At 43.4% G+C, this 19,156-nt stretch overlaps 1 protein-coding gene across 1 annotated transcript; it reads left to right on the top strand.

Moving 5' to 3' along the window:
• Positions 1–4,144: 4,144 nt before the first annotated feature.
• Positions 4,145–18,450, top strand: TECTB (tectorin beta). Its single transcript, XM_014579458.3, has 10 exons — positions 4,145–4,236; positions 6,843–7,033; positions 7,533–7,675; positions 7,779–7,851; positions 12,628–12,731; positions 12,819–12,902; positions 14,466–14,628; positions 16,492–16,561; positions 17,585–17,617; positions 18,174–18,450. The coding sequence occupies exons 1-10, from the start codon at positions 4,161–4,163 to the stop codon at positions 18,224–18,226; spliced, it is 990 nt and encodes a 329-aa protein (XP_014434944.1). The 5' UTR covers positions 4,145–4,160; the 3' UTR covers positions 18,227–18,450.
• The last annotated feature ends 706 nt before the right edge of the window (positions 18,451–19,156 follow it).

Genomic DNA, 19,156 nt, shown 5'->3' with positions numbered 1-19,156 from the left:
AGGCTGAATTTGGTTCCCCAAGTCTGAAGAATTAGGAAGAGCGAACTTGCAAGGACTGGCTTTTTCACGAGATCCTTCCTGTTGTGTTTGGGCTGTATGTACTCTGTTTCGTGATGTTTTGACACTTATGTTTCCAGTCCGGGGGGGGGGGGGGGGGGCGCAGAAGAATGACAACAAAAAACTAACCACACTCTCTCTCAGTCACATACACACACACACACACACACATACTCCATTTGATTTTGGTTCAAGAAAATCAGTAGATTTTGGATTTGAGCCTTATAAACTGAGAAAGAGAGACAACAAATCTGGAGTTTCAATATTACTAATTCTAGGATTTCTAGTCAGGGCAAGGCCCATCCATAACTGGCTCAAATCAGCTGACTCATGCTCTTTAGCTCTTGTATACTAGACTACTCTTCAACTCAGTTGCAGTGACAGTGGACGAGGATCAAGAGGCCTGAGCTTGCATGTTACATGTGTAAATTATTTCATTTAAATCAGTGGATAATGATTTACAGAACTGGGACTATGAGGGCAAAGAAACCGCATATTTAACATACTCTGCTCTAGGCTTGCAGTTTTTATGCACTAAATGTTACAGAGTCAGGCTCATGGCTTATTGTTTGAAATATGGAATATTGTTAGGGCCAGTATTCCACTATTTTTATTTTAAATATCATGGGCCAAGTTGTACCCTCAGTTGGAAATGAAATCGGTGGAGAGTTGGGCTTAAAAAATTCATATAATAAAATGGCCCCCACATTTTTTATGAAGAAAACAGTCTTTATAGATCTATAATTCCACATCAGAGAGACAAGGTGGATGAGGTAGTATCTTTTATTGTACCTATTTCTGTTGGCAAGGGAGACAATGTTTTGAGGTCATACAAAGCTAAAAATAAGATTCAAATTCTTGTCTCTCACCAGCAATGCTGATCCAATAAAAATATTACCTCATTCACCTTGTTCCTCTCATATTGTGGGATCAACAAAGCTACAACACTGCATAGTAGAATTCCACATAACTTTTTCTATCTTTTTAAACCAAATTCCCCTCCATTGCACCCGGGACAAACTGTGGTATTTGTGACTAAGTCACCTCCTTATGAATAAGAAGGAGAAAAAATGCCAGGAGTAAAAATTACTTATCAATAAGAGAAAAGGGAGCTAAACATCTCATTACAAATACTAATGCACATTCAAAACTTCTGTAATACCGAGTCACCATTAAGGAATGACTTTAGCTGTATACATTTTATTGGGCAAATCTAGGATGGGAGCTTTTTTTTTTTTTAGTAAATATTATGAAAAGTTCAAAATGTCTAAGTTTTTTATATTTTGCAGAATTCAAAACAGCAATTTTCCCCATTTTTGCAAAATTCTTAATTGACATTTTTTTATACCATTATCAAAACATTTTGCTTTCTGAAAATTAGGTTTTCAGACAGCTTAAATATTTCAATCAACGTTTTGATAGTTTCTAGAGGTTTCTGATACAAATCTTTGACAAAAACTTTAATTAAAAAAGTCCTAGAAAGTTTTGCAAACAAAAAAGTGGTGTTTCATTTGCAAACCAATAAAAGGAGTGTCTATTCCATCATTCAAACAATAAACCACAAGCCACAGTCTGCAACCTTTAGTCACATACAAATTGCAAGACTAGACCAATTGTCCTGTTGGGCCTAATTCAGTAAATTATTACCCATTGATTCAAATGAAATTATTTGCATGTAATAGATATGCAAGATAAAGCCATTGACTCTCATCCTTTTTTTCAGGGGCATAATTTTCATTTTGAATGACAGAATGTTTTTTTTAATTTAGCTATTCTGCTTTTGAAAACTTTCAAACAGTTCTAAGCTACCTCACGAGACACCTGCACCCTCTGAAGTCCCCAAACACAGTGAAAATGCCAACTTCCTACTATGTAGGAGGGCTATGTGGAAGATTCAGCACCTCCTAGTATATGACCTGGGAAAGGAGAGAGGGTGGGTGAGCTACAGTCATGATCATTGAGTATCTGTATGGTCTACTTTCTCTAAACATCCTGCCACAGGCAAGCAATGAATTACATGTGCCGCTATACACATAGGCTGCGTCTGCACTGGCATGATTTTCCGAAAATGCTTTTAACGGAAAACTTGCAGATAACGTATAGAATATTGTCTTCTGTGTCTATCTGAATGCCATTAGAAGGTGGGCTTTACAAAATGCCCAAAGGAGATAGGTCCTAAATCTCAAAGATTTTGGTAAGAGTTGGGCATGTCGGGTCCATGACCAGGATTTGGCGGTCAGACTTAGTGGTCAGAACAGAAAGGTGCCCAAGCCAGGGATCACAGACAGACTCAAAATTCAGGGTCAGAACTGAAGTCAACAATCTATGTCAGAGCTCAAGATAGGCCCAAAGTCAGAGGTCAGAAATCAGAGCCAAGCATTGGACCTGGTGACCTGGTAAGGCAAGAGCAAGGCTGGGCCAAGCAAGCACAGGGAATGCTTGGAGCCGTCAGTGAACTGCTGCTGCCGCTGATCTTAAGAGCCCATCTGCAGACCCTTCCAACCAGTTAGGAGATGTATCCAATCAGGCAGCCTGCTAAAGGCCAGCTGCTCTTACTAAATTGCCTTGAGAGTGGGTCTGCTGCAGGCCCTGCTTCCTGGCACATAGTTCTGTTGTGCTTATTTGAAATTCCCACCCAATGGGCATCCAGAATCTTTTAAGCCAGCAGGTATCAACCAGCAAGCAACTGATTTTCTTCCAATAAAAAAAAAAATTCCATATGCCATCTTCCACGTTAAGGTTAAAACAAATTTGTTGCAACTTTCTTACTATTACCAGAATTTGCTTTGAGGACCACAATAAAGAGGTTTTAAACTCAGTCAGGTAGCATTAGTAATGTCTAATCTAGAGCAGGGGATCTGAGCATTCAGTGCTGGCATTTTGTGCAATTCTTTTTGGCCACCGTACCCTATTGGAGAATACTGGTGGATCAAGATTTAACCAAAGATGGGTCCCTTTCACAAGATGGCCTATATAAAGTGACGATAATGCCAGCTGGATTCATTTGAAAGAAGGGCGTCTTGAGAAGAGCAGATACACAGCTAACAGAATAAAACAGGGAGCATGAATACCTGAATCTTTTGCCTGTTCTTGTCTTGTAGGTATTACACTCTGTAAACTTCTTATAGGTACATAGGATATTTTTAAAGGGATTATCACTTAGATATATAATAGAAATGTTCTGTATATTAGTAGAAAACAGGCTGATTGAAAATGGTTTTGTGTTGAAAATACTAATTCTATGGAAAAAATGGTTTCTCTATCTAGACACATTATTGGTAAATGATACTTGTTATTTCTGTCTGCTGAGCAATGGTTGTAAACTAGAAGAATTACTTACAATTGCCTAGTATGGTAAAATACAAGTATTACGGCTATGATCCTGCAAGCTGTTCTGTGCTGGGACATACAGAGCAACTTGCAGGTCTGAGGTCTGTGACTGAACTCTCAAAACTATTCATTCATATTGCTATTTTGCAAACTCAAAGGCTGACATGAAAGAAGAAATCCTGTTCACTCAAACAGCTTTGCATGAGAGAGTGAGGGATATATTGCAGGATAACAACCAGCTTGACTGAACATGGGAATAGTTTATCTATTTGTCTAAAAAGTCTGTATTTTTACTCATCTCTGAATTTCTTCTTCCTTCTAAATTGGCTCTTCTCTCTTTTCTTCTGATTTGCTTGATTTTGTTTTTCCTACTGCCCTTCCCCTTCATATTCATAGTCTAATTTTGATTCACCAATGTTTGTAGCTTTTTTTGTTGTTGTTGCTTCTGTAACTTTTACAGGAACAAAAATAATTCTAGTTACTAAACTAAGATGTTAAAATTGGCAATAATGACCCAAAGAGGTAGAAATGTTCAATAAATATTCCTGAGCTGCATTTGCAATCCGGCAAAGTGATGGATCAAAAGCCCCAAATGATTTTTCCAGCAGTGACTAAAGAGTATGTTAAATGGCATCTACAATTTTATGTGTGCACTTAATGGAATTTCATAGACTTTTTTTTAAATCAACATTTAAAAAAATTGTTACGATCCAGCAGCATTTTAAAAAGCAAACTCTGCTTTTGTTACCAGCATATTCGGACCCTTGGAAGAAATGGTGATTGTTGCTATTTATCTGCTGGACATCTTGGTTCAAGTCTTTGCAGCCCCTTGCAATCCAAACAAAGCAGGTAAAATAACTTCAGTTTCCTTTTCTAAATAAGAGTTTCTCTCAGAGTTTAAGGCAGCCAAATGGTTTCTGATTAGGTAGCAATGAAATCTCTATTTTGATGGATTTAAAGTTTGGTGAATCTAAAGGCTCTGAAGTGTTTAATTCTGGCACCACTTTGATTGGTCTTTCTTTAGTCTCAACTATAACAGAAAACAAACTAAGGCGCAGTTATAATACAGACAGTGAAGCATGTGTGTGTCTCTGCAGGATCAGGCACTAAAACAGCACTGAAAATAGAAATGAACATAAAACATTTGCACCTCTCAAGGGCAACATCCTGCAGATCCTTTCCTTGTAATCAGGTGTTACTCACGCGAGCACTTCTATTGACTCAAGAGAGACTACTTGTATGCATAAGAGTATGTAAGGCACAACTGGAGGAGTATATTGGGAGGTGAGGAGTAACTTTCTAAACCTTCACTGAATTCAGCATGGGAGCCCAATTGATTTTGTGCTTGATCAGAGCCTTGGCTTGCAACTTACTTGTTCTCTAATTTTTTTGAATTAAAAATGTATCCAGTAGCCCTTAGAACCTGAAGTTTCCCTTTATCTGAATGTCCACCATGTTTGTGTCAACAAAATGGAACAGCAGGAATCATTTCTATGAGCTATTGAGGAATTTTAGCTTTACTCGTGTGAGTAGGCTGACTGAATTCGGTAGTACGTGCAAAGTTACTTGTCGAGTGTGTGCACATGCAGGATCAGAGCAAAGTCACTGGGAGGATCAGACCGGGAGTATTGAAAGCTCATGGATAAAAAGGTGGAAGTTATGAGTATCTCCACTACTACTTTTTCAATCCTGCCTTTCCTGTGCTAAGCAGAGCCTACGGATATACCATGAATTAAGGATCAAGCCCTACATATCCCATAGGAAGCAGTGTTCTTTGGTTTGGGGGGTTTTCAAAGATATTTCATTTCTGTAACTGGCCGTCTAATCTCAATCCTTAGTCCACTCATAGTTAGGCTAGTTTTACCTTTCATATAATCAAATTCATGCAACCTTATTCTATGTAAATAAGATGCATTATGTCTGCAAGACCAAGTACACGGCCCATTCGCTCTGATGTGTCATATCTGTACTTTGTTTATCTTTTGCTCGCTGCATTTTGGCTTGAAATGTGACAACTATGTTTACATTGGCACTGTATCTATGGTGATGGGTATTAAAGTAAGAACTTTTAGCAATAATACAGCCTGGATCTAAAGTTACTATGAATAGATGTAGGTTTGCTAAAGACAACAGACTCACTTATTCATTTTCAATGAATCTCAGAGTCAGTCTGTAACTTTAAAAACTATGAGCAGTCCTGAGGCACCTTAAGGTACGTCTAGACTACAGGTTTTTGTCGACAGAGGCTTTGTCGACATATACTGTCGACAAAACCTCTGTCGACAAAGAGCGTCTAGACTACAGCCAGTTCTGTTGATAACGCAAGCTACTTTTTCGACAGAGAATCTAGACCCTCTCTTTTGAAAAAGCACAGTGTGGATGCAATAATGCCTTTTATCGACAGAACTCTTTCGACAAAAGGCATTATTCCTCGTAGAATGAGGTTTACTGCCGTTGACAAAACTGCTGCGTTATGTCGACTTACTGTATAGTTTTGTCGAGAAAAGTCCACTTTTGTCGACAAAACCCTGTAGTCTAGACACACCCTTAGAGACTAAAAACAATATAGGGTACGTCTAGACTTCACGCCTCTTTCGAAAGAGAGTGTCTAGACTGCAACCACTTCTTTCAAAAAAGCGAGCCACTTTTTCTAAAGAGAGCACCCAGGCAGTCTGGAAGCTTTCTTCCAAAAAAGCCCTGTTTGCATTGAAGAATGCCTTTTTTTGAAAGTGCGCTTTCAAAAAAAGGCTTTCTTCCTCGTAAAATGAGGTTTATCTTGCTTGAAAAAAATCACCGTGTTCTTTCTATTTAATTTTAAAAGAACGCAGTGGCAGTCTGGACACAGGGGAAGTTTTTTTTGAAAAAAGGCCACTTTTTTTTTGGAAAAAACCTGTAGTCTAGACACACCCTAAGGTGCCACAGGACTGCTTGTTATTTTCAACGAAGTCAATGGTGATATGCTAATTGACACCAGTTAAAGATCTGAGCCCATAACATTAACATAATCTAATACAATATTATCAGAGTATGATTTCACTTCATTTTTCTTTGTTCTTTGATCCTTTAATAAAATTTACACAAAGGGTGAAATTCTGGTCCCTCTAAAGTCAAAAGCAAAATTCACACCAATTTCAGTGGGAACAGAATTCCACCCAGAGAGTTTAGATATTATTGTTCGTTCTAAGGATTTGGGACCTAAAAGGGTTTATCCAGGCAAGTCCCAGTAGATATAAATCCAATAGGATTCAAATTCCTATAGGCCCCAAACCTGCTTCCTTTAAACTTAGTAGATAAACTTTCATTGACATCAGTGGATTAGATTCTTAATCCAGTTTGAGGTAAAGAAATGTCCAAATATAAACTCCAGATTCAAACACTACCCACAATGTGCATACTTAGATCAGTCTCAGCATGAAAGTGCAACTTAGAATATCTATATTTTTTTTTCCTTTTAGATGTCATTTTGGTGTATTGCTATCCTAAAACCATCATTACAAAAATTCCCGAATGCCCGTATGGATGGGAGGTTAATCAATTGGCTCTTGGAGGCGTTTGCTACAATGGGGTTCATGATTCAGGATACTATCAATTCACGATCCCAGATTTATCACCCAAAAACAAATCCTACTGTGGAACTCAATCAGAGGTTAGTACGTCCAGGGTAAAAATTCACCTCCCAGGAGCTGGCAGCTACATAGTACATTATGGGTCCATTTCAACGCTCACAGAAGTTGGTAGAAAGATTCCACTGAACAGTCATGGGCTTTGGGTCAGGCTCTATGTGCTGTAATTGAGAAGGTGTAAACTCTGAAGATGTGTTCAAGGCTCGTTGGCATTTATGCAGGAAATTGGATAGTCCTGCATCCCTGACACAGCCAAAATGCACATGGGATTAGGTTCACATTCATTTAATCTCTGTAGGCGCACTAACTTTACACTCTTTCCATGATGTGTGTGCAGCTCTCAGCAAGTGGAGCCTCAGTGCATTAACAGACTACAATACAAACGCATAAAGGACCAGAATATAGTATTTTGCTGATCATTTATGTCGTGAGAATTGTGTTTTCCTGTTTCAAATATTAGTCAGAGCTTTCTTGTTATATCACACATTCACTGCAGCCATTTCTCTCCTTGTCACCCTGCAGTTCAAAAACCCCATCTATCACTTCTACAACTCCATCGTCTCCAACGACAGCTCTGTCATTGTGAAGAGCCAGCCTGTGAATTACTCGTTCACCTGCACTTACCATGCAAACTACTTGGTCAACCAGGCAGCCTTCGACCAAAGGTAACTCCACCAGGAGGTTTGGAATACCCCATTTTCTGCTCACGGCTGGCTCCATTATCAATAACATATGTTTCAGTCATACGAAATTTTCTCAATTTTCTAGAGTGGCGACAGTCCATGTGAAGAATGGGAGCGCCGGTTCATTTGAAAGTCAGTTATCTCTCAACTTCTACTCTGTAAGTTCTCTTTATCATGGAGTAGTTAGTCTAAGCCTACGCACTGAGCAGATTCCACTGACTTCATGGGAGTGCTTCTTTATTTCCATCAGCCTCCGTGAGAAAGGAATCCAGCCATAAGAGCCAGGGGACAAGGAGCACAGCTCCCCTGATTTGTATGGTAATGAACATGCTGTAAGAGGGTCCTTATTTCTGATAAAATAGTAAGGATCAGCCTGCATAGAATGGAGTAGCTCAGGCACTATTTTTAAAACATGTGACGTCCCTTAATGGCACAGATTTTGCTGGCTGGAGGCATGTTTCTCTCTCACATGGCTACAGATTTCACTGGTGTCAGAAGAAACAGCCAAACTTTGCTTCTAGCCTAAACAAAGTACCGTGTGAATCCAAACACTGCCAGTCTCACTAAATATAGAAGCTCCTTTCATGCCCCCTGAAATGTGCTTAGCTGTTCTCTGATGAGATGGCTGTTTAGTGTTCCCTTCAGATCTTTAGTTCACACTGGATTTGATTTCCTAAATTTATCCCATGCCAGCAAGTTTTTTTTAAGGTTCTACCACCTTTTTGTTTGGAGGTGGGAGGGGGTTGGGGTGTCTGTATTGGTAGAGCAGCAAGTGAGACCCTGCATCTATTCCCATCAAATCATAGGGGAAGTGGAGGATAGTTAGTTTACATGAATAAAATGCAACACTAATTACTAGTCATGATATTGAGCCAAATCCTGAGGCCCAGCTGTGGAAGGCTTTGTCTATGGATCCTCTGCAGGGCTTGAATGGATGGAATCTTCCCCTAGAGGAAAATCTCAGTTTTGGTGGAATTTTCCATCAGCAAAAATAGGAACAAGGTATTTTATTTTGGATTGGCTTTGCTTTCGGCCTCCACCTGAGCTGCCATTGTGCCTCGGTGGAGTTGTCATTCCGGGTCACTCATTCCTCCATTTCTCCAAGTGGGCCCAGTTTCCACACCAGACTCCCTCGCTCATGAGACACCACAGTTTCTTTCCTCCACATTGCTGGGCTACTGTCACACAGCCAGGACGCGGGTGGTCCGATTTAGCAGTCAGAACAGGAGTCAGTCCGAGTCAGGTCTAAGAAGGCCAGAGGGCAGACGGAGAGCCAGATATCAGGAGAGAGGCAAAGTCAGAAGCCGGAATCTGGGGTTTACATGCAGGGGCTGAAGCAGGGACAGGCAGGCAGGCGGTGTTGTGTCTCAGAAAGCTCCCTCACATGGCTTTCTGGCTTAAGTACCGGTGCCAGCCAATCAGTGTGCTGTGAGAAGCTGTCACTCAGGTTGTGTTGGGAGGTACTTCCTACTGAGTCCAGCATCAAGGGGCCTCTCACAGGAGCTTAGCCTAAGCCTCTTGTGGTGATCTGATGGCATGAGTGGTTTAGGACCCCCATGATCCCAAGTTTTAGCCTGGCAGGTTCTTACAGCTATTGTGGTGCATCATGTAACAGGGTTAGACCCAAGTGTAATACGGAGGGACATATGCTGTACAGAGAGCGGAGCTCATAAGGAAAAACAATGGAATGAGGAACCCAGAACCACAATTCCCACAGGGCTCATAGATAAACATTAAGAAGAAAGGACATGAAACATCATGTTTTGATTGAAACAGAACATTTCCAAAAATAATTATTTTTGGAACTTTTCATTCAGTGAAAAACTTTGATATTTTATTGTCGTCCCATTTCAAAGATGAAAAGAAAGGTCAAACTATCAAAACTTCCTGTGGAAGGGAAACTGTTTTGTGATCAGTTCCATTCTCTACATTATTCAAGCAGCTCTCGTTTGGAGCACAATATCGCTTTATGTATCCTTCCACCTCAGCTCATCACTCTCTTGGGGATGCCAAATGGCTCCGAATGAAACCAAAAAGAATAAGGGGCATCAATTTCATAACCATTTGCCTGAAAGTGCTGTGATTGGCCCATGGGCCCTTTGTGTGCACACACACTCGGTAACCCCATGCCCACACAAACATTTTCTTTGGCACAGTTTGGTGTGGGCAGCTACGAAAGTCATCATGAAATAATCCAGGGGATGGAGCTAAAAGAAAAATCAATGCAGAGCGGTACCGCTGAGGAAAACCAGCCTCACAAGTGCAGCCCATTGCAGTGTTAGGACTAAATGCTCAAAGCAAGTGTGGCTTCAGTGTTACTTAGAGCCTCCCTCGATTTCTTGGCAGAGCATGTCACAGCATTTACACTGGCATTGTAAAAAAAAAAGCAGGTTGAATTAGGCTCGTGCCTGTCTTCTGCCTTTAAGTATGTTCGTCACCTCAGGCCAACGATAACAAATATCTCCTCAAGCATCCTCAGGACAGTTAGTGTTACTCTGTGCTGTTAAAAAAAAATGCTCTAGAAAATTCTGCTTTCTCCCAGAAGAGGGCAGCATGTGGCCCTAGATTTTCCCTTCCAAGTGTTAATCCCTGATGACTGTGCTAAGGCTCTCAAAATAGAAAGCACCTGCTCTTTTACAAAGCACATGTCAATAGGTTGCTCCTGGGGCAATGCCAAAGCAGCAGATGTGATGGAGCGAGTACCTTTGACGCTAGGGCCAGGAGTGCACGCTTCAGTAGTCCATGGCAGGAGGGATTTGGGTTGACTGAATTCTTCTGGGTCCTCCTGGGCAGCCCACAGTGGAGTAGGAATCCCCCCCATCCCTGCCGTCATTTATACAGATGCAGCATACTCTTCTGCTTCCACTCAGACCCTACCAGCATTTCACGAGGCTGGGTAGCAGAAGGAACTGCACTGTGATGTGTTTCCTCAGCCACCAAGTCAGGCAGGCTCAATTAATTCCATCCTGCCCTCGGTATGGGTCCCTTGTTATAATATAATGGAGATTGCCTATCTCCTAGAACTGGAAGGGACCTTGAAAGGTCATCAAGGCCAGTCCCCTGCCTACACAGCAGGACCAAGTACCATCCCTGATGAATTTTTGCCCCAAATTCCTAAATGGCCTCCACAAGGATTAAACTCACAACCCTGGGTTTAGCAGGCCAATGCTCAAACCACTGAGCTATCCCTCCTCCCCCCCTTGTTCCTCACCTTCTCTTGGCCGTCTCTGCAGGCAGCAGGTCTCACAGAGCCGGTGAGGACTGGCACATCCAGTTTCCGCACTCCCCATCTACCCATTCTTTGGTCTGCCACAAGGCTAAGTGGTTCTTTATGTCATGGACCATCCCACGGTCGTTAGCCTGGGTGAAGTTTTTAGGTTTAAATTCAAGGCAGGCAGACTATTGTGTCTCTCAAAGCGTACGGCTACAAGAGGCTGCTGTAATGACTCCAGGCTTTTTTTGTCCGGAGGAGTGTGAGAAAATCACTGCCTGAGAATGAGCAAGTCAGGAAACAAAGGCAGGGGAGGAATTGATGAATGATGGCTCTGTGAAGCTTGGGGATTGTGTCTCTCTCTAGCTAACCAGCGAGATAGCACTCTGGACTGTGCACCACACTTCTGTTCACACTGTTTCAGTCTCTTACGAGCTTTCTTTTGCTACAGTGCAATGAGAAACCGGGCCGCTCAGAACCTATGAAGAGACGCTTTGTCTGGATGCCAGCCCCCAAGCCTTGTCAGCTCAGTAAAAACGGATTTTGCAACTCAGACTGTCTTTTGCAGAAGCTGCTTCTTTCTTGCTGGACGTAAACAGAAGGCAGGGCCTGTGGTCAGGAAGGGCAAAGGGAGCAACTGCCCCAGGGCCTGGAGATTCAAAGAGGCCCCAACAGGGTGGCGAGTATCATAGGCAAGAGAAGGAGTTGCCTTCCCAGACTGTCAGCATGGCCCCAATCACACTCCACCCCCAGAATGCCTGCTGTAGGCATACTGGGGGTGGAGCACTGCTGCCCCCAAGCACCCCCCTCCTTATCTGTGCTCCAGGGCTGGGAGACAGGGGCCATGAGCCACCTTCCCTCCCTGGTGCTCCGGGGCCAGGGAGATTGGGGCTGCGCATTCTCCTCCCTCTCTGTGGTGCTGGGGGGCTAGGGCTTGAGCAGAAGGGCCGGGGTTGTGAGTGGGGTTGGGGGGCTTGTCTAACCACCCATGGGCCCCAAGGCCTTTGAATCACTGCTGGAGCACCATGCAGCACACTACGGAGCCCCGGGGGTGGGGTCCAGATGGCGCTGGAGTGGGTGCATGGGCTGGACAGCACTGAGGGCTGGCTGGCCTGGCCCTGCTCTTCTGCATGAGGCCCCACCCCTTCTGGGGGCACAGAGCCACCTCCCTCCCACCAACTGTGCCCAGAGACTCAGCCAGTCTTTGAGCTTGCCCGACAGAAGATAGAGGGCTGGCCCCGCTCTGGCAAAAGGGAGATTTGAGCCACCCTGCAGCTCGCCTTGGCAATTTAAGCCTTAATCATGTCAGTGACTAACAGTGTTCCCTCTAATTTTTTCATCCATGTAGGGAATAAATTTTGTTATGCGCACTGAGGCATGTGCAAATGTGCACCACCAATGCAAACACATATTGCTGGCTATGGGCGTTCAGTTAATCCACTGGGCAGCATTGCAATTTCTCCTGGGTAGCCGTCCAAGTGCTCAGCTTACAGGGATCACTGGTGACTAAATAGTGTTAGTGTCAGATCAGAGAAATGCTGCTAGCAAGTATGGATGGATACAGCGATATGTAAAGCTAATTGTCTTTCACCCCACCTGAGAATCTCCTGAGCAAGATAATCCAGACTTTTGCTCTCCATTTCTCTGTGGCAGGCTATCTTACACGGTCACACGCCTTGGCATGGGAAGGGTCATTAATGCACACTCTCTCTTTCTCTCAAAGAATGCCAAGTTTTCCAGTAAAAAAGAAGCCCCCTTTGTCGTTGAAACCTCAGAAATTGGCTCTGATGTATTTGCTGGAGTGGAAGCCAAGGGGTTAAGTAACAGGTAGGAAAAGTATTGATTGATAACTGGGAATTGTCTCCCACGCACAGCTGATTGCTGATGGCTGTGTATTGGTTGGTGTTGTCACAGGTTTAAAGTGATTCTGAACAACTGCTGGGTAACACCTTCATCGGAATATTTCTACCAAATCCAGTGGCCACTGATCACAAAAGGGTAGGTAACTGCAGGAGGGAGGCCTAATGGGGTGCAATTTGGATGGGTCACATGAACATCAGGCTGGGGGTTTTCAGGTCCTGTTTGTTCTGGTTGGCACAGCAGGAAATGGTGTGTGTAGAGTAATATGGAGGGTGGGTCTGAGGAATCAGATTTGTGGTTTGAGTAGCAACTTAGGAGTTATGATGCACATCGTCCAGGACACATTAGTAGGTGAGAACTTGTTACCCAAAGGACTATCTTGTCAAATCATCCAAAGATGCCAAAAAGCAAGAGGTTCAAAGGGGTAACCGATTTAGTCTGTAACTGGAAAAACTTCAAAAAAAACCCATAGTCTAGTAGCACCTTAGAGACTAACAAAACATGTATACGGCTACGGCTACACTAGCAGCTTCTTGCACAAGAACTCTTTTGCGGAAGAGTTCTTGTGCAAAAACTCTTCCAGTAGAGAGCGTCTACACTGGCATGTGCTTTTGCGCAAAAGCATCCATGCCAGTGTAGACGCTCTTGCGCAAGAAAGCTCTGATGGCCATTTTAACCATAGGGCTTTCTTGCGCAAGAAATTCATGTTGCCTGTCTACACTGGCCTCTTGCGCAAGAACAGTTGCGCAAAAGGGCTTATTCCTGAACGGGAGCGTCAGAGTTCTGGTGCAAGAAGCCCTGATTTCATACATTAGAATGTCAGTTTACTTGCTCAAGAACACGTGGCCAGTGTAGACAGGCAGCAGGTTTTGGCGCAAGAGCGGCCACTTTTGCGCAAGATCGCGCCAGTGTAGACACAGCTACAGATAGTATCATGAGCTTTCATGGGCACAACCCACTTCTTCAGACGATTGGAGCATTAAAAGTCCAGATCCAAGAATAATACTCCAGTCATCTGAAGAAGCGCCCATGAAAGCTCACGATACCAAAAGCAAGAGGGTTGCTTGAAGAAGCTGTATGAACGGGACAACGGTCTGCTTTCACTTTTTTTGGAAAAAAGAAGATTAAGGGGGGACATGATAGCGGTTTTCAAATATCTAAAAGGGTGTCACAAGGAGGAAGGAGAAAATTTGTTCCTCTTGGTTACTGAGGACAGGACAAGGAGTAATGGGCTTAAAGTGCAGCAGGGGAGGTTTAGATTGGACATTAGGAAAAAAATTCCTAACTGTCAGGGTGGTCAAATATTGGAATAAATTGCCAAGGGAGGTGGTGGAATCTCCCTCTCTGGAGATATTTAAGAACAGGTTAGATAGACATCTGTCAGGGATGGTGTAGGCGGAGCTTGGTCCTGCCTTGAGGGCAGGGGGCTGGACTCGATGACCTCTCGAGGTCCCTTCCAGTCCTATGATTCTATGACACCCAAACACCCCACTTATTCCCCCTGCATGTTACAATGATACAGCTGAGAGCAGAATGACCATCAAGGTGAGCTTAAGCACAGCATTAGGAATGCCAGTCTCAGGTAAAGGGAGTACCCTGATGGGGTTCCTGAGGTTAAAGAAAGTGGAAGATCAGAAATCTAAGGTCGTTAGGCCTTGCAACTGTGTCTGTTCTCATGACGTTCTCTAATGTGCCCTTAAGGTGTGCCACGGACAACTCTATCTTAGTGCATGAAAATGGGAAAAACCACCGGGCCACCTTCCAGTTCAATGCCTTCCGGTTCCAAAACATCCCCAAACTATCCAAAGTCTGGCTGCACTGTGAGACACACGTCTGTGACAGTGAAAAGTTTGCCTGCCCTGTGGTAAGTCCCTCTTCTGAGAATTAGAGATGGGCCCAAGCTACAAAATTCAAATCCAGGGTCGTCAGCTCCCAGTAAAGTGTTTGGGATCTGGGGGTCTGTTCCATTTTTGTTTTATTTTTGTTTTTTTCCCCTCTCAAGTAAAGTTTCTTCCTTGTATGTCCACTAGAGGGAGCCAAAACAATGCACTTTTAAGAGTTGTCACTGGAGTCTAGCAGTACATGTTGTCCTTATATTGAATGGGCTGATGTCTGGATTTCATGCTTGATTAAATGTGTTGGTTCAAATTCGGGGTTTTTGATGGAAAAAGTTCAGGGAAAGATTTTATAGAACTTTTTTCGGGATCTACAACCAGCCAGAGAGCTGAGTGACACAAGTCACCACCATTTTGAAAGAAACAGTAAAACACCACACACAAAAATCACATGAAACAAAAAACTGGACTATGTAGCACTTTAAAGACTAACAAGATGGTTTATTAGGTGATGAGCTTTCGTGGGCCAGACCCACTTCCTCAGATCAAATTGTGGAAGAAAATTGGCACAACTATATATACCACAGGATACAATCAAAAAAAATTTCTTCCACTATTTGATCTGAAGAAGCAGGTCTGGCCCACGAAAGCTCATCATCTAATAAACCATCTTGTTAGTCTTTAAAGTGCTACATAGTCCTGTCTTTTGTTTCATATACACCAGACTAACACGGCTACATTTCTATCACCAAAAAAACCACATGCATTTTTCAAAAGACATTCACTGGGCTTTCCAGCCAGCTCTGTGAAACTTTGGTAGCCTTACCCATGATCTGCAACTAAAGCCAGGGAACAATCTCCTACCAGTTCTCTGAGTGTTCCACCTATGAAACCAGAAGTGAACAAAATCATGTATGAAAAGAAAGCAAACGAAGCCCCCCCGGCAATGAGCTGGCCTGGAATGGAACCTGATCAAGCACTAGGCTGGGGGTTCCTGCACTTCCAAGTATTCCTGCTATCAGTCTCCAGCTGCCACAGATCTGCAGCTGGTCTTAGGATGTGTGCACCAATTGGGAAACCTCCACGGGGCTCTAGGAGTCTAACAGCTGCAGAGCCCAATCTGAGCAGGAAACCTGCACCCCGTCTGCTGCAGATAAGCTTCCACCAAGGTGGTGGCTCTGTGGTTACCAACAGTGCATTTTGCTGGAAGCCAAAGTCACCCTGTGCAGCTTGTGTGAAAACAAACAACTTCGGTGATCTTCAAGAGTCAGGGAACTGGCAGTGCACGCTGTTGGCAGTGCACTGGTTAGACCAAATCAGGAGTGACGGAAGGTACTGTGCTCCATATTTGGTGGTCTACAGGAAATCAATTTGGTGGTCTCAGGCCTCTCCCCAACAGACAGGAATCATAACTGGCAATAACTGTAGTAGCAGCAGCCTCAGAGACTTCCTTAGGGAGTAGCCACGGAAGGCTTGAACAAATGGAGATCAGCTCCGCTTTGCCCTCTTGAGGGGGTTTCTCTAAGCTACTGTGGAAAGAGCAGGTTGGCCCAGGACATCCAAGATTAGACAAGGACATCCAACAGAGGCTGCTGTCATTTCAGCTCCTTAAAGTGGCAGCAAATTAAACAGTCATTTTTCAACGACCGCTGCCTATGGCCCACTCGAGTCCACTCCAGGATTCTCAGAGAATACATAACGAGGATTCTCTTTGAAAAATGAGCATTGTTCCTGCTCTGCCCCTTGCAGGAGTGACACAAGGCGCTGGCTATTGCAGTCTGTTGGGTTTCGATTTAAAATCCAACGTACAGAGGCTAACTGAGATTAAAACAAAGTAAAACTACAGGTCTTTCTTCCCCTCCCCCCAATAAATGCCTCTCTGTTCTTTGGAGACATGTGAAAAACGAAAACGACGCACCGAGCAAACCGGAGGAGTGCTAATGGCGGAACTTGCAGTGCGTAGTAAGTGTGGATGCTTTCTATTTGGAAAAGTTTCTCTCTCTTGCGAAGAGAACAGCCAGTCATTCTCCATGCAGGGATGACAGTAAGAGAGGGGGGTAATGCTTCCATAGAAAGACAGAGAATGGAGATTAGCAGCAGTTAAAAAACTCTTTAGACTTTGGTGATTACTTGGAAGGGTTAAATTTTGCTACAGCTGCTGTAGAAGGGCCAGTTTCTAACAGAGAAAGCGCCCATGGAGTTCAGCGACTATAACGCTGGAATACACGTGCCGCTCGGGTTAAGGGGCTTCATGCAGGGATATTCCACTGGGGTGGAGAGGCAGGGAATTCTCTCTAGGTCTGCAGTGTGCCAATGGAACTGTGCTCCAGGTGTTTCTAAAGCCCAGCCTCTTGGCTGGTGGATCAGCACAGCTGTGGTTCCAATGGCTGCTCCTTTTGGCAGTATCCCACCTCCCCAAACACACACACCCTCATCTGTCCACCTGTAAAACTTCATTGGCACCACAGCCTACTTCTCCCTAGAGGACAGTGCAGAAGTTAGCACTTTTAGGACTGTGGGATCCAGCCCTTACATGCAAATCTTTTGGAGGGTGGATTCTTCAAACACGATGGGCCTAATTTTCGTTTACACTAAAGGTCCTTTACGCTATGGTGGCAGTTATATCAGCACCATCTTTATAGCCCCTTTCTGCTACCTGGGCAGTATAAAGAGGCCGTAGTGTAAATAACAATTCTACTCCCACTTACACTGGTATAACTTCACTGACTTCAGGGCTCTTGTTCCTAGATGCACACTTACATCAACATAAGCAAGAGGAAAAACAAGCCCTGGAGATGAGAGTAGAGGATTAGGCTTGTCCAGGGTCACATTCACAGAGCAGATGTTAAAGCCATGAGAGAAAATACTGATCAAAATGTGATCTATATACCTGCATGTTGTCTGTTCTGTTCTGCTGAATCACACAGCTGTATTTTGCCTTACCTTGCGCATGCCACTCAATTGTTCTTTTCTCATATTATACAGGCGGAGGTCTGGCAACACACTACAACTTCTCAGGTAAAGAACAAAATACAACACCAAAAATACCCATCCTAGAAAGCAGCCATGCATATCAATCCATATACTTTTTAACAAAATCATAAATCTACTAAATAGCAAATGGAGTTACTATAGAAGAAAGAATTTAACATCCATTTTTATTTCACAACATTTATGGGGCTTCCTTTTTATAATAATAGAGGTACCTTGCACAGTGAAACGAGATCTGTCAGTTTCACTTTCTGTCTAGTGCCAATTTCACTCTTATTTCCATGCACTTGCCCTGTGGTGCTATGTTTTGGATTGCCATCACTGCAGAAGAATGTTTAAATGCAGAACCCAAACCGTGTTTTCACCAACTTACAAAAAATGCCATCAACACACATTTCTATTCCTGGTAGGATTCATAAAACACATTTTAAAAGTCTAAATATTAAGCCTAACATGCTGACCGAGACACTATAGGGAGCTCAGATGCCAGGGTGAGGAGCACAGGATAAGAACCCAAAGAGAATTTAAGATATTTGAAGGGTTCATTTGAGTACTTACCTTACTCCTTGTGATTTCCTTCCAGCTGTTCTCAGTCATCTAATCTTCACGCTTGGAATCAGTGCTGTTTTGCTGTGAGTCACAGCCGAGCTGCAGTTCTTAACACATTCTACTGATCCCCTCTCCCCACTTTGTAACTGTACTTTACTATGAAAACAATTTATTTTACTCACGGGGGAGGGGGAAAACTGTATTGTTTTACAGGAAAAATAAACCATGGCTTGATTTTTGTTTCTGTAATAATGGGGAACAATTACACTGATCTTCCTTTCCCCCAACCGCTGCAGTAATTTTATAAAAGTGAAAGGCAACAGCTTACAGGTGCTGTTCACTTCTCTCCTTTGACCTGTGTGGCGTGAAACAGGTCTGGTTTCCCTTCTACAAGAGACACAGGGACATGCTAACTCATCACTTCCCAAAGCTCCCTCCTCTTCAGAAGCAAGCAAAGAAGAAGCCCATTCGTTACAACCTCCTTCCACCTGGTCTTATTAAAGGTCCAGCTCAGCTTAGGATTTGATCCTGCAAGGTGCTGAGTATTCAGGCATGCTCCAATGAAGCACTTTAAGCGCATGTTCAATCCCATTGAAGTCAATAGGAATATTTGTGAGCTTAAATCTTCACTGAGCCAGGCCCAAATGCTCTGTGCCAGAAAGGATGGAGCCCTGACACATCTCATGCACCTCACCTTTATCTAGCCCTTTGTGTCCATCAGGAGCCCCACACAAAGGGAAATGTTGGATTAACTTGTACCTAGAAGTACTTTAGACAGAAAACCTGGCTCTGTGGAAAAGCATAGCAATATCATCCACCATGGCTGCATACATACCGATGCCACTGTTGTTAGCAAGGTTCATGGGCATGATCACAGCACCAAAAGCACAAATCCTCACTCCTGGAACTAGAGAAGTATTTACAATGCAGGCTCCTTGGGGCAGGAACTCTCCCTGTGGATAGCCACGCAGCAATCAGAAGGTGTGATGGAAGCACATGTAGGCATACCCAAGTTAG

This window comes from Pelodiscus sinensis, chromosome 8 (genome assembly GCF_049634645.1).
Source record: "Pelodiscus sinensis isolate JC-2024 chromosome 8, ASM4963464v1, whole genome shotgun sequence".
Taxonomy (NCBI): Eukaryota; Metazoa; Chordata; order Testudines; family Trionychidae; genus Pelodiscus; species Pelodiscus sinensis.
This window is presented reverse-complemented; position numbering and strand designations above follow the sequence as displayed.